Below are 17,871 nucleotides of genomic sequence, written 5' to 3'. Positions count from 1 at the left end.
CTGGTATGCAAAAAAAGCAGCTTAATTTACAAGAATGTGCGACATACAGTTTGACTACATATCAGACAACTTTCATTTTAGCATGTAAGTAGCAATTAGCTTTTTGTGCTGTGTAACACAGCAGAAGCAAAAGCAGCAGAAGTGTATGAGAGCACATTAAATTTACATAAATTTTATTTATGCCTGTTGAACAGATTTGGCCAAAGTATTGGCTTGTTACTCACAAAGGTTTTATTGCACGTGTAGGCTATTTTTTTAAATTATTTTTTTACCTTGCCTTTCAGGGCTTCCGTAGCTAACATGCCACTGTTTTGGTTAAAGTATGACATTTGCAGTTTATTTGGTATTTGTGCATACTGTTTTACCACACTCAGTGTGACAGGAAACCAGCACGGAGGGGAGTGGAGGCGTAGTGCTGGCAGTAGCATGCACCTGTCTAGCCGTGGCGAGTTTAGGCAGGACCCAGCCAAGGCTGTCTGACCAAAGGGCCTCAGCAGGCCCCCTCTCCCCCTACTGCCCCTCAGGATAGAGGTGGGCTGGATACGACTGCCATCAGCAAATAAAAAGAAAGGAAAATATAGATCCTTATAAATACAGCAAAGTGAAATGAAATAATAATAAACCAACATATGTTACTCATCTTGGGGCTCTATGAATAATGCTATTTTCTTTTTAAATTTTCATTTGAAAGAAACATACATAAAATCCCAAAGACATAACTCCAAAGACCTTTCCTGACCCAGCCACTTACAAACTTGGTGGAATACATGTTTTCATTTCATAATGCCATCTAGCAATGGGGATATAGGAATCCAACTTCCATGGGATGGCTATGCACTTCCTGGCAATGCAGAGGGCTACTGTAAGAAACGTCTTATGTAGGATGTCTTAAATGTGCATTACTGGTTATAAAGTTCCCTAACCCGCATAGTTGTGGATCTAGTAGGAAGGTAAATCCAGTGAGCCTGGTCTTAATGCCACTAAAGCCATGCCACAATGTAGTAACAAATATACAAAGCCTTGTACATTATCAAGTGCAGTGTAAGAACATGCCTTACTCTACATCACATCTAAAACCCATGTTGGACTGTAATCCTATTTCGACTGTGCAGAAGGCTGTAATGAAAAGAGTGTGCAAACAGCGTACACCATCAGTGTACAATCATCCATTTCACAGAGCCGGTGCACTCTGCAGCAACATACAGTAAAGGGATTATATCTCCAGCCAAGCTGAGCAAAACGTTATTTCCTTATTATTATTTCATATGTTGTTTCTTAAGTTAAATTTAATTTATCCAAACAGCAAAACAATAAACATCTCTTACATCAGACAGTATGAATAAGTGGCTGCAGTGCAATCTATTGTATGGCTGCACATTTATGGAAAATAATCATAGGCACAATTATTTCGGTCAATATTTAAATCACTATAATTTAACACAGTTACTCATTGACTTTTGGAAAAGTGTTGCAATTATTGAACTTTATACTTTTCCTTTTTTCATTTTGGACACAAGATAAAAATATGTGTTTACTTGCTAAACGTAATGTGCAAAATTATTTCTTTTCTCGATCACATTATTTTTGTGATCGTCAGGAGCCGATATTGGGACCAACATGTGATTAATTGCACAGCCCTAATTAACTGAATCCCTCTCTTTTACATTCAGTGTTAAGTCTACATGTGCACAGGAAGGCCTCCTTAAACACAAACTCTGGTCCGTAGCAGAGGAGCCAGTCTAGCTTTAAGATGAACAGAGATGGCATGACTCCATGCTGCAGAACATTCTGTAATTTTGATTGGAAAAATAATTACAGGATCGGTTTGTTTGCTCCAAATTACCTTAGTCTCCTGAGAAAGTAAATTCCGTTGCACTTGCTACGGATATAATCTATAAGTGCACTCCAAGATAAAGCAGCGTCCCCATAGAGGTCTAAAATATATATATATATATATATATATATATATATATATATATATATATATATATATATATATATATATATAAAAGAGGAAACTGCATTTTTGTGTTATGAACAGTAAAGGTGGGTGTCCACATAAGCGTTGTTTTACGGATGGGATCATCTGGCTTCCCAGCATTGCACGCTAGAGAGCTTCCCACCAGTTTCTCTTCACTGACCACTGACAGGCAAAGAAAACAATCTCCACCCTCCTACAACAGCAATGGCTGTAGCTAATTAGCCAAACGCAACAAGTGGGTTGTCTGCTCTAAATTTTCAAAACTGACTATAATGGCGGCTCGTTTGGAATACAATCTCTTAATTTACGAAATAGTTCAGCAAAACGAATTTCCAAAAACATTTTAAGCGAGAAATAGGCCATACAACAAAGGTCAGTTTAAAAGAGTTTCCTCCTTTCCATAAAGTTGGCTGGATACAAATATTGCTGCTCCCATAGCAATGAATGGGAGGCGGGGAAATGACGCTGACCATGGACACACGCCCTAACAGGTGGACGATAAGTTTACCAAAAATAAAAATGTTCTTGTGTCTTCTATGCATTAATACTTAGTGGTCTGTCCGTACAATACTGATGAATACTTGGATCACGTTGTGTTGAATGCATTTGAATGTTTAAGGCTTGTCTAAATGGTTTGATATCAGGTGTTTTAATGTTACAACTGCATGTTCAGTGCTAGTTTTCTGCTTGGATGCGAACTGGTAAGTCTCCCCCCCAGTCTGACCCCATCATGAGTTAATTAGTGAGCTTTAGGGGTGCTGGTACACAAGTATTTTGTTTTAACCCTGAGAGAGTCAGTTTAACGGTTTCTAGTCACAGTTTTTTTGTTAAGAGTTTTTTTGAATGTAGCTTGATTCCTACCATGTAAACTACAACATTCTTGCACCTAGAAACCTAGAAAGCAGCAAGTGTCCAACGTCAGGTAAAATCAAAGCACAAATTCTGTATTGTAGATATCATTCCACCCAGAGAGCAGAGAAGAAGTGACACTAATGAGAACAGATTAAACAAGGTGAGAGAGTAAGTGAGTGAGTGAGTGAGTAAGTGAGTGGGTGAGTGAGTGAGTGAGTGATCTCACCTGTCCCCCTCCAGGCTGTTTTTGCTGCCACTTTGACAGTTTGGACCTGATGAATTGCTACACTGCCTGATTGTAGCAAACAGCAACCACAGAGAGAGACAGAGAGAGAGAGAGCGAGAGCGAGAGCGAGAGAGAGGGGAAGAAAAAGAGACACAGTATGGAGAGTGATGACCCGCATGGCAAACTTGAATATCGACTGATGTGTTGGACATGAGGTAAAAGGCTCAAGCTGAGACTTTATGGTTTTTTGTGGTTTGTAAAAGCAGCGTAGGTGATATTTGCATATTCTTTTTCCCCCACCAGCAGCAGAAAAGAAAGCACATTCAAGCCAGAGAGGTTGGGGAATTCAGAACAGGTGCTCAGCAGAAAGGGCAGGTGCAGGGATACACAGCTTTAGAGACCACAAATATTTACAGGAAAAGAGGAAAAGACAGAGAATCTGTGCACCGCTATCATCTGCAGAATGAGCTTTAGGCTACAGGATGGGCTTCGGAGGCACAAGCAGGCAAGCAGAGCTGTAGCCTAGTGTTTTAAGAGCTGGGGACAGCAGGAGGGGGCAGGCCTGGTGTACCTGTCTTCCTCAGGGCCAACATGTTCTACTAAGATCCTGGGGCTTGGTGGAATCTTGCGGGGCAAAGAGTTGGAGCACCTAGAGGGGTAGAAGGGTGGGAGGAGGAGCATCCCAAAGGTAGGGAACAGCGGGAGAGGTTGTCAGTGAGTTAAAGGGACAGTCACAGGCTTTGAAACCGTGAATTATCTTTAAATGATATGGCACAACATCAGTCTACTTACTGTACAAAAACTATACATATATATACACTGGAACTTAGAAAAGGCTGTTAAACTTTTTTTTAAGGAATAGAGTGACAGGTTTGAAAATATACTTAACTGCTTTCTCACTGAGAATCTGATGAGATCATAAAAGCTAGGAAATGGTAAGCTTAAAATAAATTTATAAACAAATTGCCATGTTATATTTAATTTGTTTAATAAAAAACAAAGTGTAAAGGCGATAATTTGTGTTTTCTGTTTCCTTTGGAAACACCCAGGCTAGCTGTTTCCCTCTAATGCCAGTCTTTGTGTGAAGCTAAGCTAACCGGCTGTTGGCTAGCTGTTTCCCTCTAATGCCAGTCTTTGTGTGAAGCTAAAATTGCCGGCTGTTGGCTAGCTGTTTCCCTCTGATGCCAGTCTTTGTGTGAAGCTAAGCTAACCGGCTGTTGGCTAGCTGTTTCCCTCTGATGCCAGTCTTTGTGTGAAGCTATGCTAACCGGCTGTTGGCTGCAGCTTGATATACAAATTTAGGAGTGGTATCAATCTTCTAATCTAACTTTAAACACATTTGTTGGCTGTTCTTCAGACTGCCTCTGCTAAGTATTCTGTGCAGAACACAACTGAAATGATAGATATTTAAAAAAAACTCTAAATTCAAACAGATGTTTTTATTTAAAAAAAAAGGATGTAATGGCAAATTCATTCATGTATGAGAGGGACATATGACATGAACTGACATGAAGACACGCAGCCTCCTAAACTCTAAAATGTTGGAGGATTCAATGATGCGGTCCAGATGTGAAAGCAGAGCGTTCAGCAGAGTGTATGATCACTGTTTCTGTATTCATCTTTAAAATAAAACATCAGAACCGTATGCAAACTAAATTTACTTGACTCATAACCCCGCATTAAAAACAATGTGTGGATTAACGTGTGTTCATTTTCATTTTTATATACCTGTCTCTGTCAGGGGAGTGAAAGTTGGTGTCTGGTCTCAGACAGGTGGTGCTTGCACTCCTCACTCTGTCCAACGACGGCTGCAGGTCGCTGCACCGCCACAACATGGCAGCAGAGAGAGAGAGAGAGAGAGAGAGAGAGAGAGAGAGAGAGAGAGAGAGAGAGAGAGAGAGAGAGAGAGAGAGAGAGAGAGAGAGAGAGAGAGAGAGAGAGAGAGAGAGAGAGAGAGAGAGAAACAGAAAAACCGAGATGGAGACAGGAGATGTACAAGGACACAGGATGCGAGCAGAGGTGTCAGGGAGAAGAGAGGGTGAACAGTGTAGAGGAACAAAAGGGGTGATGAGTAGGAGGTAGGCAAAAGAAAACAGAGAGAGAGAAGTGGGAAAAGGGGAGGACAGTGTGAAGTCAAATTGAGAAAAGAGAGGCAGAGACGAAGAAAAGGAGGGAGAGACACAGAGAGAATAAGGAAGGCCATCAGACAGTACAGTAACATGTAATGGCTCTGACGCTGTATCTACATTAATCATAGCCAGTCATTCCTTGTGGCCATACACTGCGAGACCACTCAGATGAAAGGTTGGTGAGTTGCCATGGGAACCAGGTCTAAGTGGGCGAGGGTGGGGCTGCTTGTATGTGACGAGGAGGGGCTGAATGAGTGAAGAGCAGAGAAGCAGCCAGTGTTCGAGTTTACTCTGCGCTCGCATACACCCGCAGCTGTACACTAGGCTATGTTTGTCCCGTCATGCTACGACGTGGCAACGCCTACTTCCAACAGCTGGTCGGCTCCGTGTCATCGCATGACATTGTGAATAATGTTTTCAGGCCCAAATGCCTTTAAACGGATGGCAACAAGGGCTTAGGAGTTTAGTGTTTGTTTTATGCTCTTCCAGAACATGCTTAAGCCTCTGCTAGGCGTTGTCCCCCGGAAAACAGGGAGAAAGAAAAAGTTCTAGTGGGGAATGGATGGAGGACGAGGGAGGAGATGGTGTGTATGTTCTTACCTAACCGTGACCTCATCAGTGAACCTGAGCACACGGTGTGTAAGGATGCTACGAGGCATGGTGCTGCCCCCTTCCTGCCGGTGGTACGGCTTGCTCTTTAGGCATGCGGGGAGAGTGGAGCTGTAAGCCAGAGCCGCACACACGTGAGGTGGGGAAAGGCAAAGAAAAAGAAAAAGTGACACATGCTGCTGACTGAAAGAAGCAGAGCAAAGTGAGTGAAAGGGGGAGGAAAACATAAGCACAAAACGAAGGAAGCTTGTTGCAAATGATTAGGAGACAAAGAAGCAACATTCAAATAATCACATAATGATGCAACAAAAAATGTGGTTGCCAGTTAATGTTATAGCTCAGAAAAACGGGAATTTTCTCATAAAAAAACCTAAGATAAGCTAGCCATAGAATAGACATGTGGCTTCTCTGTGTTGCTGGTGATGACTGGAAACACGCCACAACTCTGACAACAACTGACTTAAGGAAGACTTGAGACTGCATCTCCCTGTCTGCGATTTCAGAGGGAGGAATATATTACATAAGAGTGAAGAGATAGTTCCTCTTGCCCTCTCCGTGGATTGACCCCCACACACACATATGGGGAGATTACACGTAATGCTGATTATATAACACAATCTACAGCCGTCAAGGCGGCACGTGGCGAGGAAAAACAAGCTACAGTAGATCTATAAAATGTATAGGAGTGGCTCAAAATGGATAAGAGCACAACAGAAAGAATTGGAGGAAATGACTTATACAGAAGGTCTGTCTGTCCGGTAGCTACATGGCTGAGATGGTTTTTTAGCTATGTTTTTTTATTCTCGGTTAAGAGGTAGAGAAAAAGTAATAAAGTAATATTCTAGGCTCAACATCTGACAAATACATTAGGACAACACTGGTGCTTTTGCAAGTTTTAGCTATTAACTCACATATTATTTACATTATGCTGACCATTTCTAAACCATTCCAGATGTTTTTGACTAATTTCCAGGCAACCATTACTACAAGGTACCCCAGCAACTTAGTATTGCATGGACATAAAGTAAAGGAAATTTGCTTTGTGCAGAAGAGGCAGAGATCTTCTAAACTTTACTCCCTTAAATATGGAAAAATCTCCAAACTCTAGATCCTACACTTCCCATAATGCAACTCGTTATATAAATACATTTTAACCCAGGCTTTCTGTTATAAATAAATAATGTTTAGTCTCCAAGCACAAGCCAAGATAACCCTGATAACATCATTTGAGGTAATATTCTGAGATACGTGAGAAACAAAGCACTTCCGGAGACACAGGAGGCATTGTATTTTACAAGATGTGTAGTAAATTAACAATGATATGAAACATTGGTGGAGTACCCCTTTAAACAAGACTAAGAGTCTAGAGCCACGCTAGCAGCGTGAGGCTGTCCTTAGGGTGCTTGTGTGGTGCTTGTGCTGGAGCCAATGCTATCGTCAGCAACATGCTAACAGTGACAATGTTAATATGCTGATGTTTTGCAGGTATAATGTTTACTATGTTTATAGTCTTACATTGTCAGACCGTCCTCCACAGCGCTGCGGAGGAGGGTCTGGCTAGACCACACAGCATATGGGGATGGGAGAAAAACGTGTTCTGGTTTATTGGCATGTCTTCAAACCAATCACAATTGTCTTGGGCGGTGCTAAGCGCCGGACAGAGCCACTGTGCCTCTGCAAAATATCCTCGGGAAGGAACTTGTTTTGGTGGAACATGTACATGTTCAAAGGTTTTTCAGCTGAAATAGCCATTTAAATAAAGGCCTTTTAAAAACATTTCCTAGAAGAATGCCTTGGTGTCTAACAATGCAAAAGAAAGAAATATACTCATGATTATGTCATTATTGTTTAGCTGGCAGGTTTGATTATCTGACAACGCTCCTCTATCAAAATTCAGACGGCAGAGCTCCACAGATGACCTCGTGTTCTCAGCCGCTACATAGAACATAGGAAGTCAGTCTTAAAACATCTAAAATGCTTTGGAAAAGGGTCAGAAGTGAAGTATAAGTAAGTAGTTAAAGGTCTACAACATGTGAAAGCACCAACAGGGTCCTTAAAAGGATTGCATAATACATATGGGAAAAGTAAAACACAGACCATTTAGTCAGCTAAAGCAGCACCATGACAAAAGCAACGTGGCAAACACTCCGACTAAAGCAAGCAAAAGCATCACAGTGTCCTGGGAGACATATGGACATGTATGGAGACATGTATTGAGAATGCTGCTGCAACCACAGGACCCACCAAGCCATCAAATGAGTCTGGGAATCTAGACAGGCACAGAACAGGGGTACGCAACACTGCCTTTCACGCTAAACGCTTACCTGTAAATGTCTTTATGGATACCGTTTACTAACAGGGGCATTTTGGGGGGTAGTGTGTTGCTGTATCGACCTATGCCCCTGGTTGTATGATTGGAGATCATGCATCGTAAAGCAAGACAAAGAACACATCAAATGCAATTAAAAAATAAATCGAAAAGAAAATTAATCAAAAGAGCTTTGCCTTCTTTGAGGTCAGCCACCAAGCAGGTCCCTAATCCCCTCACACAGTCATCAGTGTGGTGTGTGTGTGTGTGTGTGTGTGTTTGTGTGTGTTTTCATGAGACAGTTGGGGTGATAGAAAATAGTCAGGCATGAATTTATGAGTGTGCTCCTACTGCTTGATCCTCATCTGACACTTCTGAAACATTTTGTGTTCATGCTGTTGCAAAAATGCAGACACACACACTGTACACTATATAAATATTAACATGAAGTGTTAAGATGGAGTTATTAAAGTATAGTGAGGATGGAAATGATGATAAAAATGGCATTATTTTTATTGAAATAAAGCTGAGCGGTGGTTGTTGTTCTTTCATTTATATTTTTTACCTGTTTGTGTGCAGGCACTCGGCACTCCCGCCCCGGATAGACCTGTGCACCTCCAGGACCTCACTGGACATTGCCATGACGATGGGTGAACAAATGAGAAACAACCCCCGAGAAAACACAACAGAAGAGGATGGCAACTCAGACAGGCAAAGTGAGTTTATGAATGAGAGAAACCAGGAAATCATAACTCTGAGATTTCAGTTCAGTTGCATTCATGTTGCAATGACTAGTTTCACACTGTTAGTGGTATTAGTAGTAAGTAGTTTGGTAATATCACATTACACACATTGGTCAACCCAAACAGGATTCAACCTTTATAGAATCTAAGTAAATATTAGCACGTCATGCTGGGAGTACATTTTGGAGCATAGCTGCTGTGCAGTATTGCTGATCCTCTAGCAGCCATTTTCCAATGTGTGTGCATCTTGTTCTTTTACATAATCCAAAAGTAAAGTGGGTAACACTTTATAATAATCACCATAATAGTTATTTTACTTTAAGTCCATATCCTTGACGTTCCACTTCCAGGATTGCTCCGGTGCTGCAGGAAATTTGTCCGGATGCATGTATTTTCGTTTCCTTTTTGCTTTCTTTGTACTGGAATTTTAAATCTGGTGGATTTATGGACTATAGTTACCTGCTCCTCAGATCTCTGCAGGGTAAATCCAGACAGCTAGCTAGACTCTCTGTCCAATCTGAGTTTTGTCTTGCATGACTATTTTGCAGCGGCTCTGTGTGGAGTTTACTAACTAACTAACAACATGATAATTAATAACATTTACTAATTAGTTTTGCTATGATTTCTGTTGTTTTAAGAGTTTATTGCAGGATTTGTTAATGATTAAGACTATGTTTATAAAACAGTTTGGATGGCTATTATAAAGTTGCATCTGATGAATATAATACCTTGTTAACAGTTACTTAAGACTTTGTAAAGCATCTGTAAACTTTAGAACACCATTATCAATGAAAATACAATTCAATAATCATCTCTTCTAGATTGCCAAAAAAAGATGTAACGGGGCCAAATTAGTGTTATTTGATGCTTTATAAACCATTTATTAATACAAAATGAATTATATCTGTAATGTAATGTCTATAATGTCTACCTGTAATGTAATGTCTGTAATGTCTATCTGTAATGTAGTTAACTAATTAGAATAAGTATTAGTTACCACTTTATAACAGCCATCTAAAAAATGCTTATACATGTTTTACAAAACAATGATTAACCACTTAAAAATTATTCATATCTATCTATCAACCTATTTATCTATTACTAATAATAAGTAAACCTTGTAAATCATAATTTAAGTGTTTGTGGAGAGTATGAAATATTATTTTGTTTAACGTCAGTCCTTTCTTTTAGTTTTTATGCTGCTGTCTTGGCCAAGACCCCCTTGGAAGAGAGAATCTGAGTCTCAATGGGAATATTACTGGTAAAATAAAGGTACAATTACATTTGAAACTTACTACTAATAATAATTAACTATCAATATACCATTTATTTATGAGGGTTATTATAAAGTGTTACCGTAAAGGGTCACCTAAAAACACACAGTCATAACCCCAGCCCCCACCCATGATGAGCCCCACAGATCCCAACAACAGGTTACCTGTCCTCAGAGTACTCGTAGTCCGAGTCCCCGGAGCGTTGATGCTCTAAGTGCGAGTCATGGTAACGGGAAGGGGAGTTGGAGTGGTGGCGGTTCTGGTGGATCTCATCCAGGCTCCTGGTGAAATAAAAAATATCTGATCAATTTATTTTATGGTTTTTATTTAGGTGTGATAGGAATCAAAGTCCACTCTTTATTTTGGTTTTGATCTAGTCTTGCATAGCCAGACCTTCCCCCACAGCGCTGTGGAAGAGAGTCTGGCTAGTCCACACAGCATTCCGGAGTGGGAGAAAAACGTGCTCTTTGATTGGTTTAAAGAAATACCAATAAACCAATCAGCTTGGGTGGTGCTAAGCGCCAGACAGTGCCTCTGCAAAATAGCCTCAGGAAGGAACTTGTTTTGGTGAAACTTGTGTACAATCAAAAGAGTATTTTAGTCGCGCAACAGAATGGATTTAACCTGCAGAGATCTGAGGAGAAGTTAACCATAGTTAACCATAGGGCAATGCAAAGAAAGCGGAAGGTGATGGACATCTGGCTGAAAATGAGGGCTACCCTAACTAACCTACTGACTACCTTTTGGATGCTGGCTGAATCTGGACTACTGTCACCACAGACAGCACACAATAAACTAATAGTTCACCAGGTAATTGTGGCAGGTGTTGCTGACCTTTGCATGGGAACGTGTGCGGGCCGCGACCGAGCCCTGCAGGAGTCCTCTCTGTGAGGGGACACTGAACGGGAGCGGTGCTGGACGGGCCGCTGCTGCTCCGGCACTGCCAACGTACTGCCCCGCTCTCTCTCCCTGGAGTTACGTTCTGCATCTACACAAAAATAAACACACAAACACACACACACACACACACACAAAGGCAACAAAACAGAATTCAGACATGGAAACACACAGAAACAAACACACATCAAGGTATTAGTTGAGTGTCATCTGATCAGGATGCACCAGTTGTCAGCCTTGTGCTACTCACTACCACTACAGATGCCATTTTCTAACAGATTGTAAAACATCACATCAGGATGTTTTACACGCAAATGACCAGCAAACAGGCTAGCTAGTCATGTGAGCTAGGCTGAGTAATTGACTGTTTCTGCAATGTCTCTGTCAGACCTGAGAGGAGGTGAGATTTACATCTCTCAGTTCTTGTTTCACACTGCATGGAGTGCCAGTTGAGACAATAGTTCAGGCTTTTAACCCCTCGGAGAAACGGAACCACTACGGCTACAAAGAATAGGTCAGACATACGTCATCCACAATGTACGTAGCAATCAAACTAAAATGGAAGGAGTCTCTGTTTATCTGTGCTTTGATTATTTTCTGGTGCGTTGTCGGCTGTGAGCTCTTGAGAACTATGGGACATATCTATTAGTATTGTGTTATGTACACACTGGGCAGTGTTTGGAGAGGGGACCCCTATTAACTATTATACCGCCGAACAGCATGCTGGGTACAGATTGCTCTCCGTCACGGGACATATTGACTGTTTGCGTGTACTACTCAGAAAACCATGGTGGTGTAGTGCAAGTTAATTGTTTTGTCAAGCTGAAGTTAATACATTATCTGCTTTACTGAGGAATCTAATGTATAAGTCTATTGGTCTCCTAAATTCTTCTTGCAACTCTGTCAATTTACAACTGATTGACCCGAGAGTCAGAGCTGTGTGATACCAGTCACTGTGTATGTGTATATATAGCATAGCGCACAAGCACAAATGTTTCAAGAAAATATGACTATGTGTTGTTAGTGCACAAGATTACAATTCAAGCTCAGTGTCTGCATAGGAGTAAAAACTAAGCATAGACGTTCAAATAAGTCTGAGCTTGTGTAACACTTGTTTAACTCCCGCATGTGGCAAACCATCTGGCATTTGGAGATGCCAAAATGAACCATAAAAAGTTATGAATATATTTAAAACCAGGTCCACATTTCATCTGACAGGTGCCACAGCAGAAACAGTCAAACCGCAAAGCAGTTTTGTGATTGTATTGGCCAAAAAGAACGCACAAATACAGCTTCTAGTGTCCTTGTCCAGTGTCCTTTCAGTGAAGTCCGGGCAGGACTGGAAGCATGCAGGAGAATGGCAGGAAGCTCCGTGAACAACTGTAGCTCTCCAGTAGGGCTGAACGATTAATCGTTTTCAAATCAAAATCAAGATTTTAAAGAATGCGATTAGCTCATCGTGAAGACCGCCATCTATTCGAATGTGCAATATTTAGCTGAATGTCTGGTGTATCATTTTGTTTAACATTTATTATTCCTCTTTTTATTATTATATTTACTGTTTTTCTGGAATAATGTTACATATCACAGATTGTTTAAAGAAAAGTCCTATTTTCTGTGGATTTTGTAATGCTTTATTTAAAATGACCGAAGAAGGTACGATATGGAGTTAAAAATAATAAAAATGAACGCAAAGCGAATTGTAAAATCTGGCACAAAAAAAAAACGCAATTTGATTTTTATTTTTTTTTCCAAAATCGTTCAGCCCTACTCTACAGTCTAACATGCACTCAGCGCTTCAGTGTGTCTACGGGCCAGCAGAAGAGGAGAAGCTGTTCACTACAGCCTCAGTGAAGTACATTGCACTTCTAAACTGCAGCACTACAACACTGCTGCTCAGAAAAAAAAACTGCAGTCCTGTAGCGATATGATGAATTTGCAAAGGTTTTGCCTTTCGCTGACACAGCAAATATTAATTACTTTAAATTTGGGTGCATTTTGTTCTTAAGAAGATTAAAGCATACAGTGGAGCCCCCAAAAAATAGGAGGGCTGGAAGGTTTGAGAAAACAGATGGAGCGAGGATGCAAAGAAGATGCTCTCTCACCCAGTGCTGGACGCCTACAGGCTAATACAAGGAAAATGCTTGGTGATCATGTCCCCCACCCACCTTTAGTCACTACCATCAAACCATCATCAAACTCTGAATCAATGATGCGATGAGACCCTGCACACATGTACACACACACACACACACACACACACACACATATAGAGAGAGAGGATAGGGTAAGGTTGAAAGGTTGTGTCGTCACTGAGAGACAAAGAAGAGAAAGCTCAGTAAAGGAAAGGTTAGCAAGCACACACTCAGACGCACTGTAGGGTCACAAAACAGGGATTAAATCATACATGTACTAGTACGGGGGGGCTACAACCTGTTTTGGTTGTAATTTCCCCCCTAATTTTGTAGTTGGAGATCCCAAACCCCCCCCCCCCCCAAAAGTTAAACCCAAAGTTACACCCTTGTCGATAATGCTGAATATCGCGATAATGATATTACTTGTGAAAAATAAACAGATCATTAAGCGTGCTCAGTTCTTCATTTCTGCTGCTTTCAGTATTCTGCTAATATACAACAGATTTCTATTTAATTTTAAACAAACAAAAGGAAATCATTTCTACCATTCTTCTGCTGAACAAATTGAACATTGAATTAAACATAAAAGGCACCACTAGAAGAAGAAGGACCGTTACATTTTAAAGTGCAGCTGTCTGCTGATATTTTCTTTCAACCCAGAATACGCACCAACAGGCGAAGGAAAATAGCTTGCTCAGATTTTCCACCTGCCACAACACAACTGAACTCTGGAAATGGCATATATCAATAATCAAGGGGGAAATGTGCAATACAAATAGGGCTGCAACTAACAATTATCATAGTCGAATATAGGATTAGTGGTTTGGTCTATAAATGTCAGAAAATTGTGAAAAATGACAATCAGTGTTTCCCAAAAGCCCAAGAGGACGTCCTCAAATGTCTTGTTTTGTTCACAACTCAAACATATTCAGCTTACTGTCACAGAGGAGTGAAGAAACTAGAAAATATTCACATTTAAGAAGCTGGAATTAAAGAATTTTTGACTTTTGTCTTAAAACCGACTAATGGATTATCAAAATAGTTGGTGATTAATTTAAAAGTTGACAACTAATTGATTAATCTTTGCAGCTCTAAATACAAATGTTGCTGCTGATTTATTTCCACTGTGACAACAAGGTATCCTGACGCTGAACGCAACTTCTGCACTTGATGATTATTAGCTCCAACCTATATAATGTTAGTTTTTATTCATATAAATATATGATATACATTTATTTATTCCAGTACTTTTATTTTACTTTTGTCTAACATTTTCAGGTAATTATATTTGATCTCATCTTGTTTTATAATATATGTGATTCTAGATAGACTTACATTTATTACACTTATTTATATTTATTTAATTGTTCCAGTAATATCAAACTTGTATTTTATCATTTTTAGCGCACCCTTGGGCTGCACAATGACAATTAAGCATTTGAACTTTGAACAACTAACTCAAAAAACCTGAGTGTCTTTCGCGATATATCGAAGCTCTTCGCAAAGAGTTTATTATTTTTGCCAGTTGATTTTGCGATACCGAAAAGAAAAAAAAGAATAAACAAAGTATTGTGCAGCCCTAACATAAACACACACATATCTATACACACAGACTTAAAATACTATATAAAAGCAGACATACTCTGTAGTTTCTTGCTGGGGCTGTCTCCATGGACGTGTCTGCGCGGGAGGTACGGGGAAGGCTGGGGCAGAGGTATAGAGGACATGTCATGTGTTTGGAGTTTGTACCAATGAGGAATGTCGTCCAGCAGGGCCGTCTCCAACTCTATCAGGATCTGAGGGAGAGGACAGGGAGACAAAGGGTGGAAGAGGCAGATGAGTGAGCAAAAGAGAAACAGTTGGGTGGATCCACTTTGTCAGAGAGGTTTGGGCAGTCGAGACTGTGTTTCTGGGGATTCTCCGGTCTCCCTTGACATGTATTGCATGAAAGAGCCTCCTTGTCTGTTTCATCTGCTAGCAAACAACGGACAAATGCTTAAAAGCTGCTGTGTGGTCATATGTGTAATGTAAAGAACCCATAACTAAAGTTTTTATGAGCTGCCAAACTTAGCTTTGATGAAGACAAAAGTGGATACAGACATGAGGAGTCAGCAGAGAGACTGGGGAGTGTAATGTTTAGCCCCATGGTGGAAGGAGAAATGGACTCAGGAGTTCTTCACCTGGTGCTTCGACTTATTATCAATCACATGGAAGTGCAGTATTGCAAGGGTGACCTATAGCAAAAATATATGAAAATTTCAAAAACACAAAAACTAAACATACCAACTCTTCAATTCATCATCACAAAATGATAAACAAGATCAAACGCTATATTAGGCCCTGACTACTGGGCACCTGCACCAGCACCCGCACCTGCACCTGCACCTGCACCCTTCCAGGCCAAAGCCTTACTGCCAAGAGGAGCCTCGGCCTCCTTCCTTAGACCAGAAGCCCCTCCTATAAGACAAACCAAAGTTAATTGGAAATTAATCAAACACCATTATTTTTAATTCACCATTCCCAAACATTTCTGGATATATTAATAGCACACGTGTGTTAATTTACAGACAGATAGGCTGAAACTGACACTAGGATATTTGACTTGGTAACAAAATGCTTGCTGCAAACGTAGAGTTGAACATAATGTTAGCTTTAGGTTCTGGATCCCCTAGTCTCCCCATTCCCTCTGCTAATTCCTCACGTCTGTATCCACTTTTGTTTTCATAAAAGCTCAGTTTTTGGGTTATAAAAACGTATAAAAACTTAAGCCATGGGTTATTTAACCTTTTGGTAATAAATACCACCACAGCAACGTTTAGGCATATTTTTTTGTTAGCAGACAAAATTGACAAGGAGGCTCCTTCACGCAATAAAAGTCAATGGAGAGCGTTTTTTCAATAAAAGTCAATGGAGAGCGCAGTGATAGGATGCATCACTGACGGAGACGAAGCAGTCTACAGGAGGGAGGAGACCTATCTGGTGTCATGTTGTGAGGACAACAACCTCAACTTAACGGACAAGACAAAAGAGAAGATGGTGGACATGAGGTAGAAGAGGAGACCTCATCGGCCACTGTACATTTGGGAGCTCGAAGTGGAGAGGGTGAGCAGCTTCAAATACCTGGGCGTCTACATAAGTGAAGACCTCACTTGAACACTTAATACCACATAACGGGTAAAGAGGGCTCAGCTGTATTTTCTGAGGAGGCTGAGGACCTTGGCATGTCGCCTAAGATCCTCAGCAACTTCTACAGCTGCATTGTTGAGAGCATCTTGACCAGCTGCATCACTGTGTGGTACTGCAGAACTACTGCTGCCGCCTGCAGAGAGTGGGGAAGACTGCAGGGAAAATCACCTGACTCCACTGCCCTCTTTGCTGAGCATCTACTACCACAGGGTCCACAGGAGAGCCGCCTCCATCCTCAAGGACCCCACGCATCCCCAGCACGGACTTTTCACACTTGTACCCTCAGGCCGGAGGTTCAGAAGTGTTATATATATATATATATATATATATATATATATATATATATATATATATATATATATATATATATATAGTATATCTTGTAGACTTTACATCGTTTGGCATTCGGCGGACAGCAAAGAAGAATTAGATTGTACAGGGAAACATGTTTACTTACTGTGCGTGTGACAGTAAAACTTTGGAACTGAAACTTTGAGAGTTGTTTTCCCATCTGGTGGGCGTGGCATTCAGAGACTATCCCTGTAACACTACTCTTCACTATCAACTCTCATGCCTTCTTTCTCAAAGCTTCAGTAAAGGGCTGGAAAAGCAGCTTATGGTACAGCATATACTGAATATGTAACATATAGTATACACTACATATTCCTGTCTACTCTCCATAAGAAAAACACACATAAGATAACAGCGTTAAGATATGCAAGTAATGTAGTAGCAACAGCTTTATCTGCAAATTACTGAAGTGTAAGATATATTCAAGTATGTAGAGATCATGTGTGTTACACCTCTCCCAGGAATTCACTCTCCTCCTCCTGGACTCTGGGCTGGTCCCACACTGTGATCTCTAGCATGCGCTCTCTGAAGTCCCGCCGGTGAACGTGGGAATATAGGAAGGTCTGGTTCCACTTGGGTTCAGCGCTCTTCTTCACCGTTTTAGTCCGCCGTTTACTCTTATCACTAGAACAAAGGTGTGAACACACCGAGTTTAGATTACTAGCATGTTTCTAACAATGACATTAAAGACAGTGTTGCCTGAAAGGTCCCAAATCAGGCTGATTTAGTATTGTATGGTTTAAGCACATGATTTTTGTGCATACTGTCAGTGTAAATGTACCTGTATTTCCCCTCTGTCCGTTTTAGAACCTGTCTCTATTTTATTTTATTTGTAAGATTATTTTTGGGGCATTTTTGGCCTTTATTTGATAGTACAGCTAAAGACAGGAAATGGTGGAAGAGAGGGGGAATGACATGCAGCAAAGAGCTACGTGTCTGACTTAAACCTGGGCTACCACGGTAAGGACTGAGTCTCTTTAAAGCCACTTCTGGAAAAAACCCAGTCGGCTCTGATTGGTTAGCATTTCCAGGTCTTCCACATCTGCACTCATGCAGTCATGTTAAAGGTAATTTCTACATATATATATATACATATATATACATATACATATATATATATATATATATACATATATATATACATACATATATATATACATATATATACATATATATATAC

General features: G+C 40.6%; 1 protein-coding gene across 31 annotated transcripts in view; it reads right to left on the bottom strand.

Annotated features, from left to right (window-relative positions):
- Window positions 1-17,871, bottom strand: part of rims1b (regulating synaptic membrane exocytosis 1b) — an 83,885-nt gene that overhangs the window by 16,627 nt on the left and 49,387 nt on the right. For 11 of the 31 annotated variants that reach the window (XM_034885914.1, XM_034885923.1, XM_034885967.1 and 8 more), the window contains 12 exons: window positions 17,144-17,315; window positions 14,797-14,950; window positions 13,188-13,244; window positions 10,957-11,110; window positions 10,287-10,403; window positions 8,671-8,733; window positions 8,122-8,199; window positions 5,789-5,908; window positions 4,788-4,877; window positions 3,631-3,708; window positions 3,060-3,125; window positions 433-546 (listed from right to left, as the gene is read on the bottom strand). In XM_034885914.1, coding sequence (XP_034741805.1) covers window positions 433-546; window positions 3,060-3,125; window positions 3,631-3,708; window positions 4,788-4,877; window positions 5,789-5,908; window positions 8,122-8,199; window positions 8,671-8,733; window positions 10,287-10,403; window positions 10,957-11,110; window positions 13,188-13,244; window positions 14,797-14,950; window positions 17,144-17,315 — 1,263 coding nt within the window. The remainder of the gene's footprint in view (window positions 1-432; window positions 547-3,059; window positions 3,126-3,630; window positions 3,709-4,787; window positions 4,878-5,788; window positions 5,909-8,121; window positions 8,200-8,670; window positions 8,734-10,286; window positions 10,404-10,956; window positions 11,111-13,187; window positions 13,245-14,796; window positions 14,951-17,143; window positions 17,316-17,871) is intronic. The other 20 variants (XM_034885993.1, XM_034885961.1, XM_034885971.1 and 17 more) reach the window with 19 other exon arrangements.

Source organism: Etheostoma cragini, chromosome 2, assembly GCF_013103735.1.
Source record: "Etheostoma cragini isolate CJK2018 chromosome 2, CSU_Ecrag_1.0, whole genome shotgun sequence".
Taxonomy (NCBI): domain Eukaryota; kingdom Metazoa; phylum Chordata; class Actinopteri; order Perciformes; family Percidae; genus Etheostoma; species Etheostoma cragini.
Note: the sequence above shows the minus strand (reverse complement) of the source record. Positions and strands in the feature narration are given on the sequence as shown.